This window comes from Hippoglossus hippoglossus, chromosome 22, assembly GCF_009819705.1.
Source record: "Hippoglossus hippoglossus isolate fHipHip1 chromosome 22, fHipHip1.pri, whole genome shotgun sequence".
NCBI lineage: Eukaryota > Metazoa > Chordata > Actinopteri > Pleuronectiformes > Pleuronectidae > Hippoglossus > Hippoglossus hippoglossus.
The window spans coordinates 90,490-107,989 of NC_047172.1; the positions used below are offsets into that span (position 1 = coordinate 90,490).

Sequence of the window (17,500 nt, forward strand, 5' to 3'; positions counted from 1 at the left end):
TCCGGTCAGCAGTCAGGGAACCTGGCTATGACATGGAGGTCTGTGTGACCCTCCAAGGATCTGCCTCCTCAGACCATCACTGATCCACCACCAAGCCGGTCGCGCTGGATGATGCAGCCTAACGTTCACCACAATCAGCTGCCACCACCACTAGGATCCACGATCCGCCATCATGATCTCTAATTTGGGTTAAGTATTATCGTGGTATTGTTAAATGTTTAAAAATAACTACGAACCCCCAAACTATAGTAATTTCACCATTATTTCGACATAATATATATTACCGATAAAAAAACGATGATAGTATTTACATTATTTATCGAAGGTCGACAACTTGTTACATTAAGTCGGGACAAATTTGAGCATTTGTTAAACACACGATGTGGCACCAGTGGATGTTAGCATTTGTTAGCTATGACCAGAGATACTAAGAATTATGTTACAGCTTCACCTGCTGCTCCTTCCTCCATGTTTTTATAAAACACAACAAATGCTGCGCCTGCATCTTGGAGACTTGCTGACTATGATTGATGCTGGACAGTTTCAAGCAAATCATCACAGTGTTTCCTCTAGGACTTTCTCTAGAAGCGGGGGTGGTGAAACACTCAGATTTTGCCTTTACAGTATCCGGGTGACCCCCCCTGGCAGCACCACTACATCGAGGCTGCTCTTTTCTAATCACTCACATATAGAACTGATCTTTATAAAAACCTGTACAATTTATGTTCCTGGAAGAAACATCTGCAAGAAGAAATTCTCTACGGTCTGCAGGAGAGAGAGAGAGAGAGAGAGAGAGAGAGAGAGAGAGAGAGAGAGAGTGTGAGTGTGTGTGTGTTCGTCTCTGTCGTAAAATGACAATCACATGTATTTAGTTATTAACCAATGATGTCTGATGATGATTCCAGATCGTTCCAGTCACTTTCACCCTGATGTTCTGGCTGTGTGCGTCAATGTGTTAAATTACGTGTCTCATAGACTCTCGAGCGAATCAAACACAAAGTGAACTTCACAAATGCACATAACAAACCCAAATTGCTGGTTTGACTCTGGTCACTACACTTGCTTATGTAGTTACAAACATTTAAACATATATATATTTATAAAACTTTACAGTTTATATGTATTTAATGAAATTACTTTATACTAATAAATATGTTTATACGTTTTATATCTTTGTTATACATATATACAAATACACAACACACTCACTCACACAGATTCCTACACAGAGACATGAATAGCAGCTACTTCAGTCTGTTCAAACAACCCTGTCTGCAGCCCACCCTCATATAACAATACTGTGTGTGTGTGTGTGTGTGTGTGTGTGTGTGTGTGGACCACCCACTCTGCAGATTAAACACAGTTCACACGAATGCCTCCTCTCTCTCCGTATTCACTCACATCCTCGCTCTGCCTTTATCTCCTTCTGTCTTTATGTCTTATTTTAATCTGCTGACCAGTGTGTGTGTGTGTGTGTGTGTGTGTGTGTGTGTGTGTGTGTTTATTGATTGGAGGAAACAGGGTTTGAAGATTTGATTAAAATAGAAAACTTGTCACTGTGTACATTTACACACGTATGTTGTTTCTGTGCAGTAACACTGTCCTAACATCTTGTGGAGGAGGAAAACACCACAGAAGAAGAGAGGGCGGAATCTGGCTCTGCTCCGACAAACTGAAAACTGTTTCCTCCGTCATATGGTGAATGTGATCTGGGCGAGGGACAGCGACAGACGAGGGATTATCACTGAGGCCAGGGAATAAATTCAGTTTCCTCTTCTTGTCTCAGTTACTGAACAGGAACAATAAGTATCATTACAAAGATCAGTACGATCAATACTTAAACAACCAATCACAATGATATCAATAACAATATCATTGATACTGGATCAAAATCTAATTTAAGTTAATATGACCTGAAAGAGTTAAAGTTAAATCAGCCTGAAGCACGGTTCACACCTCCCCTTTCAATACCACCTCAGATTATTATGAGACATTGACCCAGTCACAGATTTGCAAGCTTCGTTCAGCCCTGTTAAACTAAAGGAACTGTTCACGCCTGTGGTCTGTTCAGCTGTAAGTGGTTTTCATTTGACGCTTCACTGGCTGAACTGAATCACAGACACAAACAGGGACTCTGCTGTTTGTAAAAAGTGCAACAATGTATTAGCCTTAGTTTAGCACAGTGAATAATCTCCTTTCCTAACCACTATTCCTTGACCCCGATGGAATATGTCACAAGGTCAAGGTAAGATGTAGAGGAGTTAGGAAAGTTAATAGGAAAAGAGTTGGGAAAGGAGATCCACAGTGCAGAGAAAATCCGACTCCACTTACACTCTGTGTTTTTATAATAACAACTTTATTTATAACAGAAGATCCACATAAAATGTGCGGTACTCTGTGCTGTAGGATGTGCGCTGATATGTTAATAAATGTTAATAATATGATAATGTGAGGGATATACGTGGAAGAAACCATATAACTATGAGTCGTGAAAAAATCGATTGTGTCCATGACTTTTATATTTGTATTTAGTTGTGATGATGATGTTGTGAACTATAAGTTCATTATGTTTGTTGTTGACTGGACAGATGTGACAGAGAAGAAATCAGACGATGGTCTGATGTTTCTTCTGCCAAAGGAGATAAGTCAGGAAGCATTTCCTCATCGTTGAGAGAATTTGAACAGCTGTTATTATGGAGGTCGCTGAAATACTTCAGGTTATTTCACTCAGTTAAGAAGGCTCCTAAGAAAAATTGACTAATCGTAGTAGAAGCTGCTGCAATATGATTTATGTGATGTGTTAAAAATAGAAATACAATATTTAATTTGACTTTAACTGAACATTTGGACACAGTCAGTACGTTGGCATGGAAACCATGTGGATCATAAGTAACTTCTCTTCACGCTGCTGTTGATGCGTTCATCTGTATGAGGGACCACAGCTCCCCCTGTTGGACAAACTGACCTGTTACACCTCACTGATGAAACATAATCACATGGTGTTTCTGAGTAACCCTAACATTACATAACATTTCATTTAGCTGATGTTTTTATCCAAAGCGGCTTAAAATAAGTGCATCAACCATGAGGGAACAAACCCAGAACAACAAGAATCAATCAGTGCATTAGCTTCAAAAAGCCAAACTACAAAGTGCCCTCATAACCCTCATGTATTTATCATTTAAGACTCCGACAGGTCATTATGCAAATAATATCAGTGATATTCTATCAAAATAATATTCAAAATTCAACATTTTAACATTAATATGAAAATATACGTGATTAATAATATTCTATAATAATAGGCTGTAAAGCACCTGATGGTTTGAGTCACTGCTCCTCTGTGATCCTGAGGCAGGACCGAAGGGGACGGGGCTGCACTTTTATCTCAGGAAGCTTCAAACGGAGTGAGATGACGTATTTCATATCTAAAAATATATAATAAGAGCTGTTTGAATTCTCTAAATGATGAGGAAAGGAACTTCGGTGCTTCCTTATCTCCTTTAGCAGAGTGAACACGGAACCATCCTTTATGAGAGAAAAGGACTAAATGTCCCACAATTCATTGTGGCAGCAACATTTAAAGTGATGTAACCTCCTGGTTTCACCTGGACACACCCACGCAAATATAAAAACAAAGATCAGCAAGTATCATCCTCATCACAATTAAATACAAATATAATTATCGTCATCACAACTAAATAAAGTTGTGTGTCTTGAGTCTGTGGACAAAGTTGAACATGTCTTCTTTTAGGTCCTCATATAAACTACAGCTGTTGTGGACAACTGGGTCAAACCTCAGGTCAAAATCAACAAAGATCATTTTTATAGTGAGATTATTTTATATTTCTTCAGACTGAGACACAGGAGCTGATCTCTGTCATTCATAGAATCACTTGCCGTTTGGCAATTACTCTTCAAAGTAAAAGCACAACATTTGTTTTGTTGCTGACACATTGCAAACAGACAAGTTTACAATGGGGACTGAACTAGTCAGAACTAAATACAAATATAAAAGTAATTTAAGTCCTTGATTGTGGAAAGCACAAAAAATAATTCCTCTTCTTATAGTTCTCATGTTGTTATATGATTTCAACATTTCAGCTCAATTTGTTTGTTTTTTATTTTCTCTGAGTGTAATGTGTCCTCTGTAGAAACTGGTAACATCTCTTCTCTGGTCATTTTGTTTTAAACAGGAAACTTTATTTAGCCCTAACCCTAGCCCTTCTGTTATAGTTAAATTAAGTTAGTCATGTTTTCCTCTCAAAGCTTCTCCTTCACATCTTTAATCCACCTCAGGATGTTTTAAATCAGGGTCAAGGAATATTGGTTGGGAAAGGGATTTGACTTTTTGACCAGGGCCCAGGTCTCTGTAGTTTGGACGAGGATCTGAAGCTGCAGAATCATTGACGACTTTGAATCACTTCCTAGAACATATCCTTTAAATGCAAGAACACCATTTTATCACCTACATCCATCCATCACAGACACATCTTATCCTTTGAGGGTCACAGGAAGCTGGAGCCAATCCCAAACTGAACGAGAGGCAGGGGTGACGACATTCATTGTCTTTTTTAATATTTTATTGTCCAGATCAACTGATTACCCCAGTCCTCCATGACCCCCACTGGCTCCTGGTAAAATACAGGATACATTTCTCTACCTACAAGACCCTCAACAACCCTGGCTCCACCCTACCTCTCTGACTCCTCCTCAGATCGGCTGATGCCAACCTCCTTCAGGTCCCTAGAACCATGCGCCGAACCTGGGGTGACAGGACGTTTTCAGTCGCCACCCCCTCTCTGTGAACTCATTACCCCCCCACAGGTGGCATTACCACTGCTATCGTTCAAAAAGGTCAGTTTTTTTTTTCCATAGTATACCTCTTTTTTTTTTTTTCTCAAAGAGTATATTGATTGTTTCCTTATTTTATCCCTCACTATGTAAAGTTTCTTTGAGAACTTTGAAAAAGGCTATATAAATGCAATGAATTAGGTTATAAGATTAATATTTTATTTTGTATCATTTCATTCTCTGCTCTTTATTTGTCTCAGTCCTAAAATGTCTGAATCCTTTTGTAACCATGTGAAGTATTTGTAGCTTTTACCTTTGTACATGTCCACCAGAGAGTCCCTGAGCTCCTTGCTGGGCGTCCATGTCTCTTCTGATTGAGTTTCTCTGGAAACACAAAGACACATGAGACCCAACAGATCTGTTAATTAAAAGACAAAGAACAACTGGAGAATTCTTCTTCATCATCATCATCATTCTTAAATTAGTTCAGTCAGGGTTAGTTAAGTTAGTTTACAGCTTCATTAATCTGTTCACAGATTACAAACATCATCATAAAATCTCTAAGAAACTCTACCCGCTTCAGATTCTTGATATTTCGCTTCGCCTCACAAACGTTTCATCACTTTATTTAAAAACATGACGTCAGAAACGTTGTAATGTTTAATTGTCCTGGTTCCGCTCGTATTTCTTACTTGTTCAGCTCCTGCTGCAGATTGTTGATCTTCTTCTTTGCTCTCTGCAGAGCAAACTTTACCTCTACCGTTCTGCTGCCGGACGCCATCAACGCACCTCCACCAGAGTGAAAACACACCCGACCATCTCCATGACTACCTCCCTACCTTCCATACCTCACTGCGCTTGCAGGTTAGATCGGTGGACGAAGTATATGATTGGTTCAACAGTTAGAGACTTTGAACCTTTAGCAGGTAAATCTTTGATGAGCTTGGTGACTCAGGTGACTCAGGTGTCGTTTTCAGGGTTAATATTAAAACACAAAGACTGATGTTCTGTTATTGTTTCTGTGTGACATCATATGAGTACATTAACAAACAGTTAACACAAACAGATGTTTGAAACACGATTATCACCTGTCGTCTTTATATACAGTTGCTGATCATCTTCATTAAAGGTTAGGTTTAACCCTGACCCTAAAGAAGAAGAAGAAGTAGATACACTAGATGGCGGTATTGAACCTTTACGTTGTTGGCCACCTGCCAATAAACCGAACAAAGAAGACAACGTTTTTTAAACTATAGTTTTATTTTCTGCAGCCGACATCACATTGAGGACATTGACAACATTTCTTGAACAAAGACGTTGATTCATTAATTGTTTGTTTTGTTATATTTACATTCTGAACAATAATTATAACAAGATCATGTCTGTTGTGTCTCAGCATCCCGCAGCAGTCTGTCCAGCAGAGGAACGTCCACTCGATGTTTCATCACAAACTGTCCGTTCAGGTGGAAGACTGGTATGTCCCACCTGTACCTGTCCAACCACACCCTGTTCTCTGGAAGACTGATGTCCACCTGCTGCAGGATAAACTGCGGGACAGACAGAGACATCACATGTAGCATGTTAAACATGAAGAAACTCCTCATGGCCATGTCAGCAGGACATAAACACAAACTCTGATGTTGTTACATCGTCCAACTGTTGTTACAACAACTTTACGAGGATCAGAGTCTGTAAGCAGCAGACTGTTTCATCCCATCATAGTCGTCATGACAACAAAGACCATCAACAACAGTAACACTGACGAGAACAACAATCGACAAACTGAACAATATGTCCCAGATTTATCAATGTTTCAGTCACAGACATGTTTCTTATGGACATTTCTGAAGTGTAGGACAAACATGTTGTGGTACAACCTGTTAGTCAGACATGTTGTTGGACTTGTTTGACTCACTCTGTGTTTGAAAGGTTCCAGCTCTTCTTTCGCTTCATCACAGAGAGAACATGGATCCTAAAGACATAGACAACTGTTGATACATTGATATCAATATATGATACACTATGTGATATAAAATTGATTATATACAGGACCTACATCAGTGATATATAATCGATACAGTAGCTACATCAGTGATATATAATCGATACAGTAGCTACATCAGTGATATATAATCGATACAGTAGCTACATCAGTGATATATAATCGATACAGGACCTACATCAGTGATATATAATCGATACAGGACCTACATCAGTGATATATAATCGATACAGTAGCTACATCAGTGATATATAATTGATACAGGACCTACATCAGTGATATATAATCGATGATATAACATGTTACCTTGGTAAAAAGAGTGAAAACAGGTAAGGTGTTGGTAGAAAACAGTCGCTGCACAGATGCAGATTCACACAGAAGAAAAGTCTTCAGGGAAAACATTTAATCTGAGAAGAGAAAGAAAAAGAAAGTGTTACTGACCTCAGCAGAGATTATCCTCAGACAGCAGCTGACCAATCACAGAGGGCTGAGGAGAACTGTCAGAGAAGTTCCACTTTCTTTCAATCCAGCACAAAATAAGAAAAGTTTGTGATATGGACGTGAATGTACGACTGTGTGAAATAATCCAAACCCGTTTTAAATAACGTTTTTCAAAGCTGACGTGATGATCACAGCAGAGTTGTGAACAGACCTTGTTTTCTTTACTTTAATAATTCATCCTTATTTCTCCTTTTTGTTCTGAGCATGTCTCCAACACGACTCCGTGAAGATCTGCTGCGTCTATACACAATGTTCATGTATAACATGTCATATAATTAACCCAGGTCATAATTAACCCGGGTTAGTGAGGTTGATGATCCTGGTTACATGTGAGGAGTCTTATTAAAACCTCAAACTTCCCTGAGATCAACAGTAGTTAGCCAGTTAGCCTGTTAGCCTGTTAGCTTGCTAGCCTGCTAGCTAGTTCGCCTGCCGCAGCTCGACCGTATCTACCGGCGCCGGTTCTTACAACGTTAAACTCACCGCGTGTCGCTGAAACGTCTCGGTTCGTCCAACAGGGAAAATCCGGTTCCGGTGGTTTAATGAGAAACTGTCGCAGATCAACCGGTGACTTGTTACAGCTTCAGCGGTCCTCTTCTTCTTCTTCTGTTTAAAAGCGAGTGGCAGCTAGCATTAAGGTGCATTACCGCCACCTACTGTGCTGGAGTGTGGTAAAAGTGTCTAACCCTAACAAATAATAAGATAAGGTAAAATATCAAATCAGAGGCATTTTCGTTTTCACGTTATTTTATTGTCACACGTTAACAAACATTCAAACTGTGCAAATGAATCAATGAATTCTGTCCAAGCTGAGAAACTCACAGAGACCACAGAGGAGCTGCAGCAGCTGAGCGCCCCCTAGTGGCTTCTAGTGGACTCACATCTGAATATTCCGCTCCTCTAAATAATTTAGAACAGTTTTAGATCAGAGTTCAAGGGTCAAAATGTTTCCACCTGCAGGTGAAGTCATGACTGAACGCACCTGTTCTGGTTTCTACTGTTTCTATTCGTTTTATTGTTTCTACTGACAACAGGAGGAAAACTGAAGATTCATCAACACCCACTTCACAAGACGTCAATAATCAATAATCAATCCTCCTCTGATCAAATGGACTCTTCAGTAGATTCACTGGACTTTACTGGTTTTAAAGAATAAATTAGATTTCACTGGTCTCTACTGGTCTGATCTGGGATTCAGTGCTCCTCTGTGACAGTGGTGAATTTCCCAGCATGCCTTGTTAAACAGGTAATAAACAGAAAGTAAAGCTTGATGCATAGCATCAATAATGAGCTGCAACAATGTCCTGGCTGCAGCGGCCATGTTTGCTCTGAGTGATGTCACCGCTGCGACGTCATGGCAACACTGATCCATTCAAACACCGGATCAGCCAATCCCTCTGGTCTGTGTATAGTTGACTCAAATTGGCTGCTTCCTGTATTCCTGACTTCTTCTGTTCTGTCTGCGTCACTGATCCTTCCCATCATCCTTTGTTCTTTGGACATGATCTGGTGAGTTAATCTCAGACCAACGCGGTCAGAAGGGTCGCAACATCAAGGGTCAGGTAGGTCAGAGGTATCCACGGTAACCTATAAATCAATCAATACATAAATTGATCAGTCTGTTAATCAATCAATAACGAATAGTAGGAGGCATCTCCCCACCTTGATGAAGATGGTATCGTCTTTAATGTAGCTGCCTGTCTCCAGGACACTCTGAGACACAAACAGAGGACACCCGGAGGCGATGTTCATCTCTGCAGCAGGGCGTCGGAAGCTGCTGCTGTTTGGATCCGGTTTGAAGGCGTCGCCCAGGTGTTTCCTGGACGGACCCTGGTCCATCAGCATCAGAGTCACCTGACAGGACGACAGACGACAAGACAGTTGAATGTACAGCGCTGTCACCATAAATCAGTCAGACACAAGAAAGGAAGTGATATGTACTTTCTGTTTGAAGGGCCAGGGCAGCAGGGCGTCGTACTCGCCCCTCATTACCACAAAGAACAGCGAAAGGTGTGTCCCTTTGCCCATGCCGTCTCCATTCAGGTAGACTCGGGCACACATCTTATATCCAAAGTATCCTGTATAAAATGGCTGTGAATACAGCGACAGTGTCTTTGCCGCCACAGCTTCCTGTTTCCGTCTCTTGTAGTCGCGAATCTTCCAGATCAGAGTCCCGTTGTAGCTCGCCGTCTCCAACACCTGGAAACGCAGGTCCATGTCAGCCAATCGGATCTCGTGGACACTTAGCATGTCGTCGTGTCGATTAAGCTGAGTCTCCAGGGGTGCTGCAGAGAGGTGGATATTGATTATTGGGTTATTGATCAACAGTGTGTGTCCCCAGTACCCTTTACGTGTTCTGACCCAGAGTGTGTGTAGAGGGTCCGGTTCCGCTGCGTCCTTGTTCCAGAGCAGTCAGCCTCACCCGAACGCTCTCCAGAGTTCCTCTCAGGTTCTCGACCTCGTCTCTGAGGAGACGCAGAGAACGAAGCTCCAGCTCCACCTCTAGCAGCTTCTCTGAGTGAGAACTCATGAGTTTCTGCGGTAAGAGAAACCAATTAAGAACCAAACATTTACCATATCTACAAAATCACTTCATCATATCAACCATTTGATTGTGACCTTTGACCTCCAGTCCAAAGAACACATGGAACATCAGTACCTGCATGGTGGAGAACTTCTGCTCCATTTGTCGGTTCTTGTCTCTCAGCTCGTCGTTCTGGTTCTCCAGGTCTGACAGACGACTGCTGAGAGCCGGAAGAACCTTATAGCGCTCCAACAGCTCACCTTTGACCTCCTCCACCTGCAGACATACACAAACATGAGCCACAGAACGCACATTCTGTGACCTGCAACTGGTTGCTATGGTTACCTTGTTCTCTAATGAGGAGTTCCTATTGGCCATCATCCTCAGGTGCTCAGCTGCACAGGTCGACTCATGTTGCCTCATTTCCTGGTTCAGACCCTGTAGCATAAACAAACATAGTGTTATATACATTGTTATTAAAGTACTTTATTATAACTATACTTTATCACTCATATCATTACTTATTAATATATTCTGAATATTGTTTATTGATAATTTATTGTCTAACAATTTGAGAACATGTGACGATTAGTTACCTTGAAGGTGCAGCCGTAACGGTGAAACTGGCAAATCACTTGAGCTTTAGGACAGTCGTGTTGGTGACTGGACAGCTGAAACATCAGGTCAACATCAATCAATCAATCAATCAATCAATCAATCAATCAATCAATCCTGCTTGTGATAGGTTAAACAGATGAAACCACTAAACTAAACTGAGGTGGAGAATGACGCGGGTCAGTACCTCACTCCGGGGCAGGGAGGAAGAGGAGCAGTGGTTTGGACAGGACACTGGGAATGCTGGACACACCGTCTCTTTGTGTTTCTGAAAACAGACAAATTTAATCTGAAACCATTTCCTGCTCGTAAAGAACACTTCAGGTTCTTGAACAGTGACAACCTCCAGACATCAGCAGACAGTTCAATCTGGACTGAGGCTTCTGTTCCTAGTTGCAACTAGTCTCAAAACTAGTCCCTAGGAACAATGGTGCAGATCTCTTGGAAGTGAAGTCACAGGCTACCTGCAGGTCAGTCAGAGGCATCTTGGTGATGCAGAACTCGCAGGTGGTCTCTCTGTGTTTACATTTCCAGCTCAGGTGGTCGGGAATCTCTTTCCTCATCATTCGCTCTTTGCATTTACCCAATGGACAGGGAACCTCAAAGAATGGACACACATTTAGGTGGTCCTACAGAGACAGACAGACAGGTGAGAAACACACAGAGATATGTTGTAACTTTTATATAAATCCTGGTCGTTGGAACAGAATCAGGATATTTGACCTGAACTTTATGAGGTATCCACACACAGACCATATATTGGACCTATAGCCAGTTTCAGTACAAACGGTTCTCTGTTACCACATGAACATGTTCTCACAGGTATCTGGTGCAGACTCATCAGTTCCTGACAGCCATTGGCTTCACTGCGACAGTAAACCTTCAGAGCCATGATTTCCCGCTGGCAGCAAACGTCTCTGAAGATCTTCAACACAAACCACAGGATGTTCAACAACTGATCCATAATCAATTAATAATTAATGTCAATATGGTGTGTGTCGTGATGTCACATCCAGCCCACCTTGTCTTTAAACAGCTGCTCCATGTCAGCTGGACACACCGGGTTTGACTGACTGCCGGAGGACAGAGGACATAAAGTTATTGAGTCAGCAGGAGACAAACACCTGACACCTGCTGGTCAGAGGAGGAACCGCTATATCAAATGGTAAATGATCTGTATTTAATTAGATTTTTTCTAGTCTAGATGACCTCTCAAAAATCTTTACAGACTCACCAGTCACCATTCACACAAACATTCATACAGTTGGTCTATATGCAGCACACTCTCTCCACACACCGTCATAGTCATCAGGGGCAGTTTGGGTTCAGGATCTTTCGCAAGGACACTTACGCATGCAGAAAGGAGACAGGGATTGAACCGCAGACTTTCTGACGACCCGCTGAAATTCCTCCACAGCCACCCCAAATCACATCACATCCACAGAAACGTAGAAGTGCATAAAGGGCCCATATTTTACACCTTTCCGGGATTTAATTTTAGGTATTGGTACCCCTAAGATGATACATCAGTGGTTTAAAGTAAAAAAAAACAGGGGGGGTGGGTTTGGAGGCTGGACTGGTACCGGCTGGGTGGGGCTGAGAGAAGAGTGCGATTCCATGATGACATCATACGGAGAGAAAGTACAGAACGCGACGTTTCAATAACATATTTCTTAGAGTGAAAAAGTCCGCGGAGTGACTGTTTTCCTACTTTGAGGCCACCTACTGACCCCCTTCAAGTAATAACGGATAGTAAAAGCCCAGAAAATGTATTTTACACAATATGGGCCCTTTAACAAAACAGGAATAAGAGCTGGAAATCATCGAACACCATTTACATCCTTAGAATAGAGCTACAGCTTTCAGAAGATTTTTATCTCTGTCAAGGAGGTTATTTTTGTATAGTCTGTCAGTCCGTTAGTTTGCAGGATTACGCAAAAAACTACCAGGCAGATTATTTGGTGGAAGGATGTGGCGTGAGTCAGAGAAGATTAAATGTTGGGGTGGTAGGTTTGACCAGGGTTCCCTCACAACCCTATAGACCAGCACCGGAGTGTGAAGCGGAGGTGTGATAAGATCTGTCCGACTCACCTGAAGATGTGGTTGATGCAGCTCTGACAGAAGCGGTGTCCACACTCGGTCTGGCGAGGCTGACATAGGACCAGCCTGCACACCTCGCAGCAGTATTTGGCTTCTGGAGTTTCTACAAAGTGATCTCTGAATCCTTCATGAAGAGGCAAGAAACCTGCAGCGACACCTGAGCACAGAGACACACCTGCGTTCACTCACCTGCTGCTTTACTGTCCACTGTAGATCTATTAAACATGTACTCAGAAAATCTCTTCTACCGTGAGAAGCAGCAGGGTCGCTGGGGGGCCAGGGATTGGCTGGGCGGTGAGAGGGTGGGGTGATGGGAGAGACCACAGCGAGGGAGGCAGCCACAGAGGGCGCCACCTGCTGGAGGGGAATCTGCACCTCCCTCCCGTCAGCACTCCTCCCTGCTGACATGACCTGGGGGACGAGGGGGGGGTTAGGTTTAAAATTAAAGCCCAGAAGGACGTCAACCTGCAGGTCAACTCATCGCTTTTCTCATACATGACTGTTGTTTATTAGAGCCTGAGCACCGAAGGTGTGAGAGATCAATTGATTTTGTAGAGGATATTGATATTATTATTATTATTATTATCAATTAAATCCAACAGAAAGTTCGACATTTTTATCTATCCTAGTTATTCCCATTTGGAGGTGTCCTACTTTCAAACTCCTTGTGAGGAATTATTCAGATTGACTTCATATTTGTTCAGAATAATCTTAAGGCGTTCTTGATTTTGTCAATGACACCTCGCGTGATCGCAACATATTTTAATCGCCATGAAAAAGTAAGTTGTTGTAATTCTCATATCGTCAAATCTTCCCTAAATTTTACATTATGATAAGAGTCCTGGCCCCAAAACCTACATGCCAATAACTTTTCCTCGATAGAAATATAAGACGTCGGGTTATGACAGAACTCATTCCATTGTTTTTTTGACAGACTAACCCTAACCCTACTGAGAATAGCGCCGCGCCAAAACCAATCATGTGGCTGGAATAGAGTTACAGCCACGTCAGGTTAGGTTGATGCACATAGAGCGTAGTAGCAGCACACGTGCTAATGTTTGAGCGACTGCAGCTGTGCACACCAGTAAGTCAGGAGTGGGAGATAAAAGAGAAAATGAGACAGAAAATGTTGAGGAAAACTGGAGCGACAGAGTTACTGAAGAAGACAATGGACACTGGCTCAAAAGAAGAGGACATTGTTGAAAAGGGTCCAAGGAATTCAGTAGTGCGGTTATATTTTGGATATTTAAAGTCTGACAAGAAGCGGAGTATCGTGCACTTCAAATTGTGACAAAAGCACGTTCCCAAATATTTTTACCATCTGAAGCAGAAAGGACAGAAATATTGGTTTGGTTGGTCATATCGAACCCCAAAAAACTCTTCTCCATCTCTTCCAACCTCCTTGACCCCCCCCCCTTCTACCAAGCCACTTTGTCAACTACTTCACAAAAAAGATAGATGACCTACGCTCCTCATTCTCTAATCCTCCTTCTGTAACATTTCCATCAACTTCATCTTCATCCCCTTCGCTTTCCTCTTTCACCCCCCCGGTCTCCCAATCAAGTTCTTACCTTGGTAACCTCCGCCCCCCCGACCACCTGCCCCCTTGACCCCATCTTACATTCTCCAGTCTATCGCTCCTGACCTTCTTCCTTTTCTCACCCATCTTATCAACACTTCCCTGTCAACTGTTTCCCTAACTCTCTGAAGGAGGCAAGAGTAAACCCTCTCCTGGAGAAACCCCCCCCCCCTCGACCCGTCTGAAGTAAACCACTACAGACCTGTCTCTCTTCTTCCCTTTGTTTCCACAGCTCTGAGCGAGCGATCTTTAATCAACTCTCCTCCCATCTCCACCATAACAACCTTCTTGACCCTCACCAGTCTGGTTTCAAGGCCACTCGACTGAGACTGTCCTCCTTGCTGTCTCTGAGCAGCTTCACACTGCTAGAGCCGCCTCTCTCTCCTCTGTCCTCATCCTTCTAGACCTTTCTGCTGCATTTGACACAGTGAACCACCAGATCCTTATTCCCCCCCCCTCAGGACCTGGGAGTCTCAGGCTCTGCTCTCTCCCTGCTCTCATCCTACCTCAACGACCACACTTACTGGGTAACTTGGAGAGGATCTGTGTCTGAACCTTGTCCTCTCACTACTGGGGTCCCTCAAGGTTCCGTCCTGGGTCCCCTCCTCTTCTCTCTGTACACCAACTCTCTCATTCACTCACATGGCTTTTCCTACCACAGCTACGCTGATGACACCCAACTAATCCTCTCGTTTCCTCAATCTGAAACACAGGTAGCAGCAGGAATCTCTGCCTGTCTGACTGACATCTCTCAGTGGATGTCCGCACACCACCTGAAAATTAACCTTGATAAGACTAATAGAGCACGGTACAAGGACACCGGACATGCGATGTGCACCTGCCCCGATCCCAAAGCAGCGGCGGCAACCATCCGGCAGCAGCGGGTCTGTATTGTTTGATACTATAAACAAAATACCATGACGTTTTGGGAATTTTGGCATCGACTTGGTACCGAAGTATCGGTTCTCGTGACGTCCCTAGCTTTGATTGCTTTACAGAGCAGGTTGACCACATCCACCATAAACTTTGTCGTAGAAGCCTCAAGACCTCGACAGCCAACTCTCCCTTACTGCCAACATTACTGTAACAACACGTTCCTCTAGATTCATGCTGCACAACATCAGGAGAACACGCCGCCTTCTCACTCAGAAGGCGGTGCAGGTTCTGGTCCAGGCCCTGGTCATCTCACACCTAGACTACTGCCCCCCCCTCCTGGCAGGTCTACCTGCTGCTGCCCTCCGACCTCTGCAGCTCATCCAGGAAGCAGCAGCTCCACTGGTCTTTAACCTGAGTTCACTCACACCACTCCGCTCCCTTCACTGGTTACCAGTAGCTGCCCACATCCGTTTCAAAACACTAGTACTTGGTACCGTGCTGCGAACGTATCGGGTCCAGTCTACATCCAGGACATGGTCAAACCTTACACCCCAGCCCGTTCACTCTGCTCTGCCTCGGCCAATCAGCTTGTTGCTCCCCCACTATGAGCTAAACACTCATCAACATCACGACTGTTTCCTGTCCTGGCTCCTAAACGGTGGAACGAGCTCCACATGGACATCCGGACTTCAGAAAGTTTACACATCTTCCGCCACAAACTAAAAACACACCTCTTCCGACTACACCTTGAATACATTTTTAAACTAACAATTTAGTAGCACTTAAATGCCACTTACTTATAGAACTTTGTAGTTTTGCTTTTTTGAAGAAATTTTACTTTCTTGATTCTTGTTGTTCTGGTTTGTTCCTCATGGTTGGTTGATGCACTTATTGTGAGTCGCTTTGGATAAAAGCGTCAGCTCAATGTAATGTGATGTAATGTGATGTGATGTAATGTAATGTAATGTAAAAGACCTTCATGATCACTTTTTTTTTTTTTTTTTCGCCATGAAAAAGGAAGTTGCTGTAGTTTTCATATAAATTGTCGAATCTTCCACAAATTTCACATGTTTGACAAGAGTCCTAAGGACGTGTACATGCCAATATTCAGTTTTTGTCATGGCGACACATTCTGGCAACAGATATGACATGTTTTCATGTTGTGAGTATATATGATTAAACGGTGTCCATGGCTGCATTGGGAATTTTAATGTTGTGTACCGCAAACAAATTCTGTCCCAACTATTTTCCACTAGATGGAGCCAAAGTTCAAGATTATCAATCATAGCACAAATGTTAATTACGAACTCTACACTCTACAACAGATCACAAATCTATAATTCAACAGTGAAGAAAATGGTTGTATGGCACAACAATAGTTTGGATGTCTACATGTGTCTTGTTGTGTTACACAGTGAAAAAAATTCAAATCAGAATTTTCCTCCTGGCATTGAAATCATGATTCTTAATTTCTCTGTTAAAATGAATGTTTATAGCATTCATTGAGCTCCAAAAGGAAACGCAACCAAACTATGATTGTTCCTGATCCATTGTTCGTATCTGTTGTCGGGCGACGTTTTCTTGGCCTTGACACCTTCGTCATTTTGCAGTTTGTGATCATGTTGAAGATGATTATATAAATTTGTAGTTTTACGTTATGATGCTGATACTATGGCAAACACAGTTTGCAATGGTTTCCGCTTTGTCTTTCACTAAACTGCTGCAATTTCAAAATGAATCTGAATATTTTTAGTCTCCTCAGTGTCCATACGTTGATTTTTTTGTGGCCACCGACACATTGACCCCCACATAATGATGTTTTTTTTCAAATTGGTAAAATCTTTCTTCATCCTGACGTCTTTCTCTCTCTCTCACTTGTGCCAACACACAGAAGTATTGTCCTCTGACACATCAAATACTCAGACCCGGTTTAAACATCATTTTGTCTTAGTAAACACAAATGAGCTCTGTGTTTATTAGCGTGTAGAGCAGGGACATGAATTCCCATCGCTGGACACATTCAGGTCTGAACAGGACCAGATTTATCCGTACGGACACAGTGGGGTCGTTATTGATATTTTCTTCTGATTCCATTTCTCACTCGCAGGCTAACGTCAAACATCTGCCGAGATAGAATGTGGAGTCTCATTTCAAAATGAGTGTTAATCGTATAAATCTACATTACAATATTTAGTCATAGCTCTACCTACTGGAAAAAAGAAGTTTCACAATCCCATACTTTAAGTTAAAAGTAGTTTATTTGGTTTTTATCTTATTTTTACTTGTATTAGTTTTTCATGCTTGATCAGTCCATTAATCAATAAACAATCAATGAGTCGATCAATATAACATGAAGAAGATCAGTTGATCATTAAATCAAATCACCGATCTTTAGATTTAAATTCTCTCTCGTTCAAATCCTTCAAATTCAGATGAAAAACTGAGCCTCTCTCTGTCCCTCTCTCTCTTCCTCTGTCTCTTCCTCTGTCTCTCTCTCTGTCCCTCTCTC

At 42.2% G+C, this 17,500-nt stretch overlaps 2 protein-coding genes across 5 annotated transcripts in view; both read right to left on the reverse strand.

Annotated features, from left to right (window-relative positions):
• mipol1 (mirror-image polydactyly 1) overlaps window positions 1–7,912 on the reverse strand; it is a 48,792-nt gene extending 40,880 nt beyond the window's left edge. For 2 of the 3 annotated variants that reach the window (XM_034576230.1, XM_034576229.1), the window contains exons 1-2: window positions 7,781–7,912; window positions 5,108–5,178 (exon numbers count right to left, since the gene is read on the reverse strand). In XM_034576230.1, the coding sequence (XP_034432121.1) occupies window positions 5,108–5,157 (50 nt within the window). In that variant the 5' untranslated portion in view covers window positions 5,158–5,178; window positions 7,781–7,912. The remainder of the gene's footprint in view (window positions 1–5,107; window positions 5,179–7,780) is intronic. The other variant, XM_034576228.1, reaches the window with a different exon arrangement.
• A 114-nt stretch (window positions 7,913–8,026) lies between these two features.
• The window catches only part of traf3 (TNF receptor-associated factor 3), a 12,267-nt gene continuing 2,793 nt past the window's right edge, over window positions 8,027–17,500 (reverse strand). Inside the window, exons 1-15 of one of the 2 annotated variants that reach the window (XM_034576215.1) lie at window positions 13,490–13,532; window positions 13,173–13,204; window positions 12,785–12,947; window positions 12,528–12,693; window positions 11,458–11,509; window positions 11,257–11,361; window positions 10,901–11,065; window positions 10,624–10,704; window positions 10,418–10,492; window positions 10,167–10,259; window positions 9,957–10,097; window positions 9,659–9,833; window positions 9,239–9,582; window positions 8,960–9,151; window positions 8,027–8,884 (exon numbers count right to left, since the gene is read on the reverse strand). In XM_034576215.1, the coding sequence (XP_034432106.1) occupies window positions 8,849–8,884; window positions 8,960–9,151; window positions 9,239–9,582; window positions 9,659–9,833; window positions 9,957–10,097; window positions 10,167–10,259; window positions 10,418–10,492; window positions 10,624–10,704; window positions 10,901–11,065; window positions 11,257–11,361; window positions 11,458–11,509; window positions 12,528–12,693; window positions 12,785–12,947; window positions 13,173–13,204; window positions 13,490–13,517 (1,848 nt within the window). In that variant the 5' untranslated portion in view covers window positions 13,518–13,532 and the 3' untranslated portion in view covers window positions 8,027–8,848. Of the gene's footprint in view, window positions 8,885–8,959; window positions 9,152–9,238; window positions 9,583–9,658; window positions 9,834–9,956; window positions 10,098–10,166; window positions 10,260–10,417; window positions 10,493–10,623; window positions 10,705–10,900; window positions 11,066–11,256; window positions 11,362–11,457; window positions 11,510–12,527; window positions 12,694–12,784; window positions 12,948–13,172; window positions 13,205–13,489; window positions 13,533–17,500 lie in introns of those variants that run through there. The other variant, XM_034576216.1, reaches the window with a different exon arrangement.